Here is a 16,018-nt window from a genome sequence, read left to right as displayed (position 1 = left end):
GTAAAATTTAGCAATGCTTGATGCTGCTTCAATGAATTTATAAATGTCTGAGGGAAATTACGTTGTGAGGATCTCAGAGGAAAACTGTATTAGACCTGGCTGTAGTAGCCCTCACCTACATTAACTCAGATGAGAGCATTCTAACAGATCTTCAAGATGCTGTAACTGTGACCATTTCAACAAAGAAGATAAGACTGATTGCAGTAACAAGAGGGGTCTCCCTGCTGTCCACTTCAAGGAACATCATTGCAAAAATTCCCAATCACCTCCTACCAGTGATTGAAGAGTACCTGTTTGAGTCAATATGATTTCCATTCACCAAGAGGCACAAGTCAAATCTAAGCAGACAGCAGCAACAAACTTTATATTTGGCCTTCTTCAACCTCACAAAAGCCTTGAATATCTTCTAGAATAGATTATGGAAGGTTGGCCTCAAATGTGACTGTCTGCTGAAATTCATTACCATTCTCTACCTGCTACACAATAAGCAAGTCATAATCTTCACTAACAGAGTCACTATAGGCATAAAGACACAAACAGTAGAGTTAAGTAAGCTTTGGCATCACACCAACGCACTTCATCTTTTGCACCACAACACTTGCTATAAATTATAGGAAACAGCAAGATCCCACCAACAGAAATATGTTAAGGATGAAGCCAACACAGCACCAGGGTCCCACGTTCAATTCCAGCCTCAGGTGACTGTATGGAGTTTGGGTTTCCTCCTGGAATTCCAAAGGTGTGCAGATCAGGTGAATTGGCCATATTAAAATTGCCCATAGTGTTAGGTGTATTAGTCGGAGGGAAATGGGTCTGGGTGGGTTACTCTTCGGAGGGTCGGTGTGGACTTGTTGGGCCAAAGGGCCTGTTTCTACACTGTAGGGAATCTAATCTAATCTAAACACTTCACTCCATATTTTTAAAGCTTCCTACTAGAGTAGAGCTTCTCCACAGAATTAGCAGGAAACTGTTCAACCTGTCACCTTTCCTGTCAAAAACCAAGACCATCCTCAACCTCACTCACTGAATTGCAGTACACACAATCAGAGGTCATGGGCCAAACCATCATCATCACATTCATCAAAGTACAACAAAACATTCTTTAGGCTAAAAATCCAGAAGATAAAATTCCTCTACCAATCTGTTCCCATGAATATCAAGGTTTACACTGGACACAATGTGAATCAATTTGGAGTGTCCTTTGACATAGTCAACCAAATTTAATTTTGCCTCTAGTGTGCCAGTATAGCTTTTTGCTATTTAAGTAACACAGCTCAACCTGCAGGACACTAGTGCTGCCTGCATTGGAGACATGGACGATGTACAGCAGACATTTCAAACCTCAAGAGAAATACCACCAGCAACAAATCCCAAAATCCACTGACAGGATAGATGCTCCAATATCAGTGTCTTCTCTCAAGCCAATATCCTAGTATTGTACCACTGGTTACTGTAAGTCAGCTTTGTTAAATGGACCACATCGCATATCTAACACAAGACTTTCAAAGCAAACTCTCTGCTCTGAACTTCATTGTGAAAAGGAGGCCTGATAAATTACTTCAAGGATGTCCTATAAATCTCCAGGTTAAAAAAAAATACCCTCCAATTTTGGGTATCACATGCTCTCGACTGCCCAAACTCAAGAAGAGAAGCATCAAGGTACCAAACATTTTTTGAATCTCCAGACCGAGCAGATGGCACTGAAGTGCAAACAAAAGGATCATGCTCAAAACTTCCAACCCGCCTGTTTCCTCTAACACCCTCTGTGGCAGCATTAGACTGTTTAGTTGCCTCAGGTCCTACAACTCCAAAGTCAGAGAAGGTCATCCTCGGTCTTGAGGTACTGCCAAAGAAGACTTTAAAGTAACTGGAACAACACAAAATCATTATTTTTCTGAACCCCACTCCTGTAACGGACTTGGTATTCCTTTCTCTTAAAGTCACCACCTCTTTTTCCCTTACAAAAGCAGGTTACCTGAGCCTGCAATAACCCCATACTATATTAGCCCATTTTCCCACCACAATTCCAAGCAATGAGATGACAAGTGAAACATTTTGAAGTTAATTTTTTTTTATCTTAAGACGTATACCTCTTTCTACCATACCATTTCCTTTCAATGTCTTCACTCTTCACCCCTGCTATGCTAGTGGTTTTGACTATGAAAATAATCCTCAGTCTCAAGGGATTACCTTGACAGGACAAAAACACTTTCATTGCCAAAAACCCAGTGACATTCAGTTGGACAAGATAGAAAGCCATAGAAGAGTATCACAGTACATTAGCACGGAGGTCAAAAAAACTTCGCAAAATGAAATGCTTTAGGAAGCAGAAATGAATTAAAAATTGTCCACTTCTACTCTTGTGTACCTTGACCTGCCTTTTTGATGTCTGATTCAAGGAACAGACAAGGACACAATTCTGATTGTAAAGAAAGCTGGGTGGAAATGAATACACGGTGTTTTATCTCTGAGAAAATCTTTACCATGGAAATTCACTAAGGAATTCTACCTTTCCCACTGACGCTGTAGCAAGTTTCTACCGAAATAACATTAATGTGGATGTAGAACATCTAGTAATCTGCCTCAGATGTGATGTTCTTCATGATAGGAAAATCCTCCTTCAGGGAGGATTCTACATCAGGTGAGTGAACTGTTCTATCAGTTTACCATACAACCAGTCAAGGTGATAGATCTTTCCTAATCAATATTGCATCTGAAAAACTAAAATGCATAATAGTTTCGATGCTTTTTAAATAATCATAATATAACACACACTCATGTAACAAGTCCAAAATTAAACTGCAAAAGACAAACAGCTACATAGAAGGTGCAATGGTAGTCAAGCCTTTGCCAGCTAGTAAAAGCAATATCATAATGTCAGGAAGCATTTCACATTAAATGATTACTATCTGAAATGAACTTCCAAATAAGAGCATTGGAAGCAAATAATAAAGATTCCTATTGAACACAGTTCATTACATCATGAATAATCACTAATATGAAGTATTTATAGCTCAGATCATTGAGCTACATTCAAGAGGTACTCAGCAGCTCACTAAGGTTCCTTCGACAGCACCTTCCAAACCCATGATGTCTTAACACTTTGAACTATATAAGACTGGCAGATATATGAGAACACCACCACCTCATGAAATCTTCCAAACCACACATCATCCTGATTTGGAACTATATTACCATTACTCCACTAATAGCTGGGTCAAAATCCTAGAACTTCCTTCCAAACAGCACTGTAACTACAAACACCACAATGGAGTGCAGGAATTGAAAGCAGCAGCTCGACACTATCTTCTCAAAAGATTGAAAATCCAATAATTGTCACCCATATCCCATTAAAGAATAAATAACAAATTATTGACAAAGAACATCGGGTGGAACATAAACACCAGCACAAACCTGTCGAGTCCAACCACCTTTAAATTGTGCTGTCAATTTGATGCAAGTCAATTGTTGGTTACAGTGGCAAGGCAAAAAGAAAGGACAAAGGTTTTTATGTATTGGAGACATGAATGGTTTCATTCTTCTATTATTTTTATTTTGTCTTTGGTATGGTTAACAGACTTTGAAAAGTTAATCAATTCTGTCACGTGAAGAAAGGAACTAATCAAAAGCAAACCGCTTTAAGAATAAACTATCCTGATTTTTAATTCTTTAAATCCCCACTTTCAGCATCCAATTGAAGAAAACCAGTTTCTCTTAATTTTGTGGGTCTGAAGTCACAATTAAACCAGACTGGATAAAGATGATAGATTTTCTTCCCTAAAGAATATCAATAAACTAGATTATTTTTTAAAAATGATAATCAGGTAATTCTGTGTTAGTATTTAAAGATAGAAGCTTGTCATTCCAGATTTATTCAATTAACCAAATTTATATTCCCTGCCATTGTAGGATTTGAACTCATTCATATATTGGGGAGGCAGTGGCTTAGTTGGGGACATGCAAGTGTAGCAATGATGTAGTTAGACGAGCAATTCAGAACACCAGGTCAAATGTTCTGGGGACATGGGTTAGCATCCCACTGTGGGAGATAGCGGGATATTTGAATCCAATAAAAATCTAGAAAAGTTAGCCCGTGGAACCATGTTAACCGTTCACTGTTGATTATCATGAAAACCCAAACTGTTTCACTCATCCCAAAGAAATAAATCTAGCATACATGTGAACTCCAGACCTCTGAGCAATTAGAGGTGGGCAATAAATGATGGCCTACGCAGCCACACCCACATCCTTTCAATAAGTAACCCCAAGCCTCTGGATTACTAGACCAGGTACACAACTATTATAATATTGTACCCTTATAAAAAAGGAAGACAAAATTAGTAAAACAATAATATTTATTTTAAAAAGTGTTTAATGCAATTTTATTGGATACAAGTGTTCCCAGAAGTAATTATTACTCTTTCCAGCAGTAAAACAAAAACATTTCCATTTGTATCCAGATAGTATCACTAAATCGCAAAACAAAACTCACAAATGGAAATTGTACTCAACTTTTAAGCAAAAACTTCAGCTGAAAACAACTGTCACATTTTCAATAAATTGTATTCCACTTAAAACTGTTGGACAAGCAAATGTAGAAAGTTTGGTTACACAATATAACTCCTGCTCATCATTAAAGGCAGTTTGAAAACACCAAAGCATTAGCATGCAACTTTATTTTGCTTCTTCGAGCTAACTAATTTTGTGAAATTCCCTTCAACATCTTTAATCAAAAGACGTAGAAATGAGAAGACAGTTTTAGAATTGCATTATACTATGAAACACAGGGAACTGCAAATGTCACATCCAATTCCCTGATATTAAGCTAGGGACCAATACAATGACAGCTGCAAATGTGTTGCTGGTCAAAGCACAGCAGGCCAGGCAGCATCTCAGGAATAGAGAATTCGACGTTTCGAGCATAAGCCCTTCATCAGGAATGGGCTTATGCTCGAAACGTCGAATTCTCTATTCCTGAGATGCTGCCTGGCCTGCTGTGCTTTGACCAGCAACACATTTCCAGCTGTGATCTCCAGCATCTGCAGACCTCATTTTTTACCAATACAATGACACTTGTAAACTTCTTTTAAGAAGAAAGTATTAACCAGGTAAAGCCACTTCACACAGAATGTCTGTTCATATCCTGGATTGGTATTACCTTCTCTGGAAAATTAAAAGGAAGTCAACAAGGCAAATGCACTCATGAACCACTTTCACAGAGAACAGCATTTCACATAAAACTAGCTAGACAAAGCTAGGAAGAGAGCCACACTAGATTTGGTACAATCATTGCATTGAATTATCCCAAATACGTGTTCTAGGATCAACATAAGAACCTTGTGGTGACTAAAGCAACATTGCTTTAATTCAGATAGAGTACTTGTGGAGAATTCTATGCTGAATTAACAAATGAGACAAATACATCTGTACAGCAAATTACTCTAATTTTTCTGCATCACCATCACCACCACCTGAGGGACTCTCAGTACTGTCATCAGAATTTTCTCCATCACCAGCTTCCAAGATGTTATCTTCATCTTTGGCTGAGACAGCTACTTCAGCAGTTTCTTCTGCTGGAAGAGATTCTTCACTGTTTTGGTCTCCTGTCAGGTTTGCTTCCCCTTCTTCATCAGTGGCATCAGCTCCTTGCTCAGACTTGTCAACAATGGTCTGATCTGCACTGACAATTTTACCATCACCTTCAGCACTTTCTCCCCCTGGTTCTAGCTTTATTTCTGCTTGCTCACCTTCTGTGGTTTCATCTTTCTTCTCTTCATCATTTTCCCCTGCATCACCCTCTGACGGGTCATCTACACCATCTTCATTTTCTTTAGCATCTTCTTCAGTAAAGGGATTCTCACCCTGTGAAATGTGAACAAATTTAGATCTCTGAAAAACTTGGGACAGTTAAGATTCCAAAGCTTCCAGTTGCAACTCTATTTCACTTAGACATTTTTAACTTCAAATTTTCTCCCCAAGGTCTGAGAGTCTCCACTGAAAGACAGTTCTAGATTTCATTCAAGTAGTCACTTGCATGAAAGCTATGACAATTACACATATATTCTCTTTCAACTAGACACATTTCAAACTATTCAGGGTTTTGACTGAGCACAGAAAGCAGTTGTTTACATTGACAGGAGGTTCAGTAATCAGAGGACACAGATTTAAGGTAAAATAAGCAGAGGAGGGGAATGAGAAGACCTCTGTAAAGCATGCCTGAAAGGAAGCAAATTGAAGAGTAAATTTTAAAAACTGAATCAGATACATATTTAAAATTTGTAGGGCAGTGAGAAAACAGCAGTAGTGGAGGAGTACTTTGAAAATTTCCTTCAAAAATCAAGCATAGCTTTGGTGGGACAAATGGCTCCCTGTGTGCTCCAGTAGCAAGTCCATTCTGTCCACATAGTTAAGAGGTTCTGGATGTAAATTTGCTCACTGAGCAGGAAGGTTCATTTTCAGATGTTTCGTCATCCACTAGCAAGTCTATTCTGTACATACACAACGTACACACAATTAAAAGGTTCTGGATATAAGTTTGCTCCCTGAGCAAGAAGGTGATTTTCAGATGTTTTATCATCATATGTGGTCACATCATCAGAGAGCCTCGGATGAAGCACTGGTGTTATGACCCGCTTTCTATTTACAGAGGAATCTCGATTATCCTAACGAGATGGATGGGCACTATTTAATTCGGATAATTGATTATTTGGTTAATTGATTTCCTCTGGGGCATGGAGTTCTCTGTGAAGTTTGCGCCCCATTCAGGGGGCTAGGCAGCAGCACACCGTGCTCGAGCACCACCCTCTGCCCGCATCTCCTCTCCTCCCCCTGTGTAGAATTCTAGGGAAAGTGTGGGCAGAGGGGGGGAGAGAGAGAGAGAGAGAGAGAGAGAGGAGACGAGTGGTCAGTTATTTAGAGATGATGCCTGGGACTGTCCAGGACTCTTTTCACCAGCATTTGTGAGCTGAGTTCACTTTTAATCATTGTACCTGTAAACAAAAGACACGATCAGGGTTGAATCAGTTCTTTGATGTAATGTTTCTATTAGTACCTTGAGATCCCCTTTGAATAATCTAATATTCGGATAATTGATATTCAGATAATTGAGGTTCCTCTGTATGTGTTGAGGTTTCCTTGAGTTGGTGATGTCATTTCCTGTACTTTTTTGTCATAGGGTGGTAAATGGGGTCCAAGTCAATGTGTTTGTTTATAGATCTATCAATAAACACATTGACTTGGACCCCATTTACCACCCTATGAGAAAAAGAACAAGAAATGATATCACCTCCCAAGGAAACCTCAACACAAATAGAAAGCGGGTCATACCACCAGTGCTTCAATGTAGGCTCACTGATGATGTTACCTCATACGGTGATGAAATGTCTGAAAATGAACCTTCCTGTTCAGTGAGCAAACTTACATCCAGTTTCCTCCAACTATTTGGCAAGGTATACTGCCATGATTTTGAATATTACCTTGAGGTATTTGTCCAACATGGTCACAATGTTACGATTATTGAGTATACTCTTAGCTACTTGAAGACTAGTCTTCTTTGACTGCTCAAGCATCATCTGAAAATAAAAGCAAACCATTATTTTACAATAAACCAACTACACAAATATTAGATACGTGCTCACGTGATCCCAACCCAGACCTTCAAGTCTCAAAAACCCATCATACTTGTGCTCATTGACATTGGCACCCAATTTAGCAATGCCCCAAAATTTAAAATTCTCACCCCTTACCATCTGTCCTCTCCTCAAGCCCTACTTTACTTGCATATCAGTGTAATATTTAATTATGTTGAGATGATGGACATTAGGAATCATAACATGTATAAAGCAGGTTAAAATTGTGGTTATTAGTTTTGTGATGATGGTGCTCCTTCAACAAGGTTATTTTGTCCTTGGCACTTTTTTTTAAAAGACATGTTGTAAAGGCAGAGGTGCCGCAATGCATGGGAGAGAGCCTAGTTTAATAATGGCAGGGGGATGGTCAGTTCTCCCAGTTCAAGTTTTTTCTAGTTTTAGTTGTGAGTGAATAGTGGCTTGCAGTATAGGAAGGTTCCAAGCTTCAGCAGATGGTTCCTGACTGGCTTTCTCTCTGAAATCTCTTTGGAAGATGTTTCCTCTTGTCTATAAGAACCTGTGTTTGAATTTATCTTTTGCCAAGAGGTGTGTTTATGGGATGTTGTGGGAATTGGAACAGGTCTTTAATTAAGTTGCAATATTGAGTCAATTGGGTTTTCAAATAATTAAGTAATTCTAAATTCTGTTTTCTTTTGTTTGTGTTTCAACTGTAGTGTTTAAATAAATTCTGTTTTGCTCAAAGCCAAGTGGTTTGACCAGCTGCATCACTCCTGGAATATCCATTCACATCTGCCTTTAAAATAAGAAAAAGTTAAGGTCTTGGCTACCTTAAAATATTTTTGAGGGGGGTCTGGCCTGGAGCATAACAGTTTTGGAATTCTACATATATTGTGCTTCTCTATTAAAAAAAAACTCAGTGTAAGTGAAAAAGACTATGCTCCAGATCTATTCTTTATCATCTGAGTCAGAATTCTATTAGCATTACTCTTATGCACTCCAGATTTCCTTTGCTTGCACCCCCTTCCCAAAACAAAATTTAGCAGCCATGCCTTGCTTAAGCATCTCCACTTCTCTCCTCTTTTAATAGGATTCTTAAAAGCAAATCAAGCCAAACAACTATTTGACCAAGCATTTAATTATCATTTTAACATATCCTTGTAAGTCTCATAAAATTTTATGCTAGCTCTCCTATATGGGATATTGTGTTACATTTTAAAAGATGCAATAGAAATTTGGAAGAATCTTCAACCTGATCCCTACTCTCAGTGAAGCCCTACATCTTATTCTTAAGCAATTAAATAGCTAGCTTTCAACTAGCAACTTGCATTTAAAACTGGTCTTTAAGCTAGGAAAAATATCACTTTACTGGAGCACTGGAAAAACATGTCACTTAAACAAGGTTTGTGACCAAGCCACATAACAAAACATTTTAAGATGATCACGAGCTTGATTTCAGAGACTCCTTAAAGCACATCTCTTCAAAGGAGGAAAGAGTGTTCGAGAGATCTGGACAGTATTTTGGAGGGGGCTCGGATGGTTGTGGAGAATTCCAGAGCTCAGGATCAAAGTAGATAAAGAAAAATCATCAATAATGGAGAATTAAGATTAGGCAATGCACAAGTAGGCTTCAGCAAATTACAGAAAGCAAGGCTATGAAGGGATTTGAAAATAACAATGATATTATACAACTGAATCTTCGCCAATCTGGCAGTCAAACTAGGTCAGTGAGCTCAGACCTTATTAAAATGAGATTGACATTAGTTTGAATGCAGAAAGCAGTCTTCTCAACTCATTCAAGTTTACAGAGGGTGTAAGATAGGATGGCACGGACGACAGCATGGGAAGAGCTGAAAATAACTAAAAGGCAGAGATAAGAGTTTCAGCAGCAGATGACCTGAGACAGACAATAATCCTTCTCCTAACTTTTCTGAAACCCTTGGCATTCCCTGCTTCTCTAGAACACCTTGTGAATATGACAGCAATTGAGATTCCAAGCAAATATTGTCCACATTTCATCTCTATTTAAAAAATGTCAATTTACCATGTCAGATAGACCACTGCAATGATAATCTTACTTGCATGTATCTGTTGGTTTTATATAAAAAAATTAACTGCCCCATTCTTCATTCAAGGCAGTATCTCATCTCTGAACTGTTACATCTTCAGAACAGACTATGCATTCCTCCAAACCAAAAGACCACACCATGAAACATGTTTTTTTTGGCTGGGGTGGGTGACAGTGGAAAGGCGAAATTGCAATGAAGGTCAGTTTCTCATGTGGAGTGGAGAGAGTACCCAGATTTACTTTTCTATTCCTGTTGTGGTCAAATGTCTTCATGTGTCGCTGGATGGCATTGATCTGCATTGGAATGAACATTTCACAAGCTATACAGTGGACAGCTTCTACCTTCTTCATAAAATTTTCAATACTAATACCTGTAAGACAAAGAAATTAGCAGATCATAGAATCATAGAATCCATACAGTGTGGAAGCAGCCAATGGAGCCCATTGACTCCACTCCAACCATCTGAAGATCATCCAAACCATTTACCCTGTCCCCACAACCCTCCATTTTCCATGACCAGTCCACCTAGCTTGCACATCCCTGGATATTATGGTCAATTTAGCATGGCCAATCCACCTAACCTGCACATCTTTGGACTGTGGGAAGAAACCAGAGTGTCTGGAGGAAACACTCGCAGACATAGGGAGAATGTGCAAACACCACATAGACAAGTCGTACAAAGTTGGAATTGAACCTGGGTCCCTGGTGCTTTGAGGCAGCAATGCTAACCACTGAGCCACTCAGATAAAAGACACTTCTAACATATTAAGTTCTCACTTACGTAACTTCACAAATTCATATAGAAGTCATCTGGCAAAAAGTAGCTAAATGTTTTTAAAGGTAGCAACATAGAGGATAATACATATATGGAAACAGGAAAATGACAATAGGAAATAGCAAAGGTAGTCAATTATTTCACCTCTACTTACCAAAAAAATGTCTAGATTGCAGGAGCATGAGCAACACAATGTGATATAATTGAAACAATTATTAGAAAAAGAAGCAAAGCCCATTAATTATTTGACTTGAGTCACAATTGTCCAAGGGAAGGTAAGCACTGAAAGACAGCTGAATGTTTCTTGCATTTGAAATAGAGGTAAATAAGAAAACAAAGTTACTCTCATCTCATTATGATCACCAGTTTTTTTTCTGGCATATGAATAAAATAGGCTTGCATTATATATAATTCCTTTCACGACCACTGGGTAGCTCAAATGCTTTACAGGCAACGAAGTAGCTTTTGAAGTACAGTCACTGTTGAAATGTGGGAAACTTGACAATATTACCAAGTATCTGGAAATGAGAGTAATTGAGATGAATTTTTAAGATGGTATTTGAATTGAAGAGAATTTGAGTGCACAAGCAGTCTGTGTAAGATATCAGTTATACACCATGTGCATGAGGATGTTGCATTATCAGAGTTATTGCCTTTTTAATGAAATATTAAACTGAAGCAACACTTATCTCCGCAGGTAACCATAAAAGATCACATAGCACTATTTTTCAAAGATGAAATTCTGTTCTTGCCAACAGTAATCCAACTCTGATGTGTAAAAATGAGACTTTACGTGTCAATCAAAAATTTTAAAAAGTGTTCAACTGGCCGTTAAGTTTTTTGGGGACATGCTGAGGCCTTGGAAGGAGCAACATAAATGCAAAGTCTTTCTTTCCTGATTGAATAATAGATGTAGTCAGGGAGTTATGATAAGGCTTAAAAATTGCAAATAATCAACATGATAGAAACGATTAAAATGGCAAATGAACACACCCTTTAATTTTCCTTTGTTCAACTGTATTTGAATCATCAATATCTGTGCAACCTGCACAGAGGCTTACAGATTGCTGCTAGCCTATAGAGTTCAGACTAAACATCAGTGTAATTGACCAGAAATCTTCACTAAATGCTGCATCAGTTTCAATGGGATAAATGCAGTATTTATACAAAGCATGAAATGGAGGAGCAAAAGCAATTTTCCTCACATGATATGATTAGCATATGGAATTTTACAATTCAAACCATTATTGAAGTTCTGTAAACTTCAATATTTTATATAATTCTAAAATATAAGAAATGGCATAAAAGCTCAAGTAGACAACAGGCTAAAATTACTATTCCATTCAGCAATGACTGAAGTTGTGATGAAATGTATTAATCTTGCTCAAATACACATCCCAGTTTAGCAATGCTCACCATGCAAGAGGTTTTGTTCCTGGATCCTCTTCATAATTGCACTTTTATCTTCCATTGAGTCACGAAATTTCAATGTCTTCTTATTTTTGTTCAAAACATACTCCTGCAACGAAAGACCCATTAATTGTGAAAATAAATATCTTAAAACAGGCCCAGTATCAGTCTGCAAGCAGAAAGTATTTTGTGAAGCTAACATTCTGGAACTTTTCCACTCAGCAAATCACAATTTTCAATCCAGAAAAATCAAAAATTGACGATTAACAAAATAAAAGTCTCCAGAATGGATAACTGAAAACTTCCAGAGGGAAAAAGGAAGGTACTTTTAGATGGTAAAAAGGAAGTACATTTCAAAAGTCTGCCCTTCAGATTGGATGTCTGACTGAAATGGCTAGAATCAAAAGGCTAACATTTCATGATACTGTTCACTGCCAAGCAACAGGGTAAGCAGCAGACCCATTATCAGAAGTATACTGAAAACAGAAAGTGACTTAGTGCAGTACATACCAGCACGATTAACTGGATCTCAGCTGAACCAGCAACAGATCATCCTTTACAGTGTCAAGGGTATGCATCTGCAGACCTCATTTTTTACTCGAAGATTTTAACCTACTGCGAATCCTCTTGCAAGGATGCCTTCCTTGAAAAAGCTCTCTTCCTCCCTCTACAAGGATTTCAGTGAGTCTCTCTCTCACTGCACCCCCCAGGTCATCTCCTCTGCACAGCCACCTTGTCTCAGTCGGTTCCCTCAACTCCGCACCGCCCTCCTAACCTGCAATCTCCTTACTGACCTCTCCGCCCCCCACCCCACTCCGGCCTATCACCCTCACCTTGACCTCCTTCCACCTATCCCACCTCCATCACCCCTCCCCCAAGTCCCTCCTCCCTACCTTTTATCTTAGCCTGCTTGGCTACTCTCTCTCATTCCTGATGAAGGGCTTATGCTCGAAACGTCGAATTCCCTATTCCTGAGATGCTGCCTAACCTGCTGTGCTTTAACCAGCAACACATTTTCAGCTGTGATCTCCAGCATCTGCAGACCTCATTTTTTACTATGCAGACATTGCCATTTCTAACCATTCAGTAGCAGCCTCTACTAAAGCTTTTAAGTATCAAGTTAGTTCAATACTGCCTGTTTATACAACAGAAAAGTCTAAATGCTCAGTAAAACAAAAACAGAAAATGTTGAAAATATGAAGCATTTTTGATGAGAGAAAAACATAGTTAACATTTTAGGCTGATGACCTTCCATCAGAACTGGGAAATAAAACAAAAAAAGATAACACTTTCACAGGGTGGAGCAACACTGAGGGCCGAAGGGCCTGTATTGCACTGTGATGTTCTATATTCTATGGATGCTGAATGATTGCAGAAACAGGGAATATGTTTGCAATGGAAACAAAAGGAACATCTGTGAAAGAGTGGAAGGCAGGAGAGATGAAATGACAGAAAGAAGGATGATGGTGCAATATAAGAGAAATTGGAAATGGGACGAGTAAAGCATAAAAGATGGGCTTATAGATGTTGCAAATGATAAAAATAAAAAGATCATGAACAGATGGTTTCTGAAAAAAAATTGGAAGCAAAGATAATGATGAGCGTGCTGAAGGCTGGTGAGTGTCATGTCAAAAGATGAGGCTTGTGCAGGCTCTCTCATTCACTTCTCGCAACCATTCTCCAACACAAGTTGGAAACACACAATATTCCTTGCACCATTATTCATCCTTCTGTGCATTTTACATGTACATGAGCCAAGCATTAAACAACAAGAAAAGTACATTTTTAACATACATGCAAAAACTCAGCTGTTTCCTTCGGAAGCTTAGTCCCAATGAATTTGAAGTTCTCCTTATGAAATTTACTTTCCAAGTGGGGGAAAATTTCTTCATCATCAAAGGTGCGAAACTTGCAAACTGAGCAGGCATACAATATTCTGCAATAAATATATTTTTATTGTTGAATATATAGTGTGCAGCAATATTTTTACTACCTTCAATTGTAGTATTGAAACTGACCAATGCAATCCTATTACTAGACATAATTGGGCTATAGATCTGATCATCATAATTGCTGGTTTAAATTAATTGCATATTTTTTCTTAATCCTGCTAGAGGTCATAAGGTCAGTTACATGCTAAAGGGCTGGGAGAATTAGAAATGAAGTACAATGAGGTCACAACTGCAACCTTGAACCATACTTACCAATTAAGGTGGTAACCAAACTACAAAATAAGCTTCTCACCTCCCATGTAACCACTCTCTGTTGCACACCACAGTGACAGCACTGAGAATGGCTTCTACTCAAGAAATGTGATCATATGGTCATGTTACCACACAAGACTATTACTCATGTAACTACATTTCATGATAAATGAGGGCTCTTGTAACACAGTGATATTGTCCCTATCTCTGAACCAGAAGACCTGAGTTAAAGTCTCACCTGCATCAGAGGTGTGTAATAACATCTCTGAACAGATTGATAAGAAAATACCTTCATCATAAATCATATAGTAGGAAATACACTTTTAACTAAACAGTGCACTCCACAATCCAATCAATGCCAAAACTGTATCCTATTGTTCAGATGTTCAAACCAATGCAACTGCAGATATACCTATGATAAGCAACACTCTTTACCTTTCTGTAATACGATCCCGCTGTTTCTTCCTTGGTTTCATTTTCATTTTTAGTTCATTACTTTCCTCTTGTCCCTCACCAGCTAAGCAAAAACAAAAGATTAAATGGCAGATTATTGTATATCATAAATAAACAATCAAAATTTCACAACCAGGCCTCTTTTCTTGGAGTTAATAGTTTTACCATCTGCATCACTCTCTTTTTTCTCCTTTTCAGGGGTGTCAGTTGCATCTTTTTCCTCAAAGTTCTAAATATAGAAAAACAGTTTCAATGATACACCAACTAACAATCCCATCTGAGTGTTTTTCTTACACAAACACACTGACGACTGCAGTTTTAAACCAATACTTACTAAACCTGCAACACAGCACAACCATCACAAACTACTTGCAGTGTTTTCTCTAAACTAGATGCCCGTTAGGCAAAATCCAGACCCAAAAAAATAGTCACACAGGGTGAGAAATGAAAGAGAACCTCTAACAATATTACATTTTATTCTCTTTAACCATTACTTGAAAAATCTGTGACCATATTACAAGTGGAAAGTAGAAGAGTATTCCTCCACTTTCATAAATGAAAAATTTTAAAGGTGTTTTAATTTTCTACAAGGGAGTCCAGGTCAGCCTTTCCTCTGTGCTGTGGCCTTAAATTACATCAATTAAGGGCAATATGAAATAGTGCCAACAAGTGGTTATTGTAATAGATGTTATGTTCATTAGAGGTTCCTGAGCCTATCAGACCAAGTTTTATGCCAAATTGTAGAGACCTTTTTCTTTAGGTATACTGAAACCACGTCTTAAATTTTATCAGAATTAAACTTTTAATATTTCCAGAAATACTCACAGCACAGGAGTCACCTCGTGCAGCACCTTCAACATCATCTCCATAAACTTGCTCTTTTCCTTCTAAAATGAACAGAAAGACCAGTACTATGATGGGACGTCATGCAAATTACATCAAATCAGTTAGTCTGCAAACTTTTTATGAATTAAGTAAGGAAATTCAGTATCAAGCTGAGAACACATGCATACACCAGGACAACCCCTCCAATATAAATATTAATACATGTCTGAAAATCTGACCAACCTCTCAGACAAAGGAAAACAAACTACTACATGAATTTTGTTCAGTGTTTCACCATTGTGAAAGACATACCAACCTCAAAAACATATTCAACCACAGCTGGACAGGAAGGTACACCAGCTTCGGTTTTAAGTTGACACAGACACAAGGTTTTTTTTTGAAAGAGAAAACTATTAGGATTATTAATGCATCAATTGGTACAACTCAGGAAGGTCCCAAAACATGCAATAATGCAAAGCAGGTTTAACATAATAACTTGATACTGAGCAATGCAAAGTGATTACCAAGATAGACCAAGAGGCAGACTTTAAGGTTCATCTTAAAAGGAATAATAAGGAAGATAGCTTTAGGAAAGGTGTTTTAAAACTGACAGACTTGGACAGGGATAGAAGAATTAAAATCAGAGATCCTGGCATTGGTTGAATTAAAAGAAGCACCAATGCTCTGCAGGATGGT

General features: G+C 38.1%; 1 protein-coding gene across 1 annotated transcript in view; it reads right to left on the bottom strand.

Moving 5' to 3' along the window:
- Positions 1-5,009: 5,009 nt before the first annotated feature.
- LOC132835965 (A-kinase anchor protein 8-like) overlaps positions 5,010-16,018 on the bottom strand; it is a 28,219-nt gene continuing 17,210 nt past the window's right edge. The window contains exons 6-13 of the mRNA XM_060855127.1: positions 15,323-15,384; positions 14,663-14,726; positions 14,480-14,561; positions 13,635-13,776; positions 11,847-11,949; positions 9,895-10,025; positions 7,476-7,571; positions 5,010-5,862 (exon numbers count right to left, since the gene is read on the bottom strand). Of these exons, the coding sequence (XP_060711110.1) occupies positions 5,437-5,862; positions 7,476-7,571; positions 9,895-10,025; positions 11,847-11,949; positions 13,635-13,776; positions 14,480-14,561; positions 14,663-14,726; positions 15,323-15,384 (1,106 nt within the window). The 3' untranslated portion in view covers positions 5,010-5,436. The remainder of the gene's footprint in view (positions 5,863-7,475; positions 7,572-9,894; positions 10,026-11,846; positions 11,950-13,634; positions 13,777-14,479; positions 14,562-14,662; positions 14,727-15,322; positions 15,385-16,018) is intronic.

This window comes from Hemiscyllium ocellatum, chromosome 45, assembly GCF_020745735.1.
Source record: "Hemiscyllium ocellatum isolate sHemOce1 chromosome 45, sHemOce1.pat.X.cur, whole genome shotgun sequence".
NCBI classification, from domain to species: Eukaryota; Metazoa; Chordata; class Chondrichthyes; order Orectolobiformes; family Hemiscylliidae; genus Hemiscyllium; species Hemiscyllium ocellatum.
The sequence above is the reverse complement of the archived record's forward strand: the minus strand, read 5'-3'. Positions and strand labels throughout refer to the sequence as shown.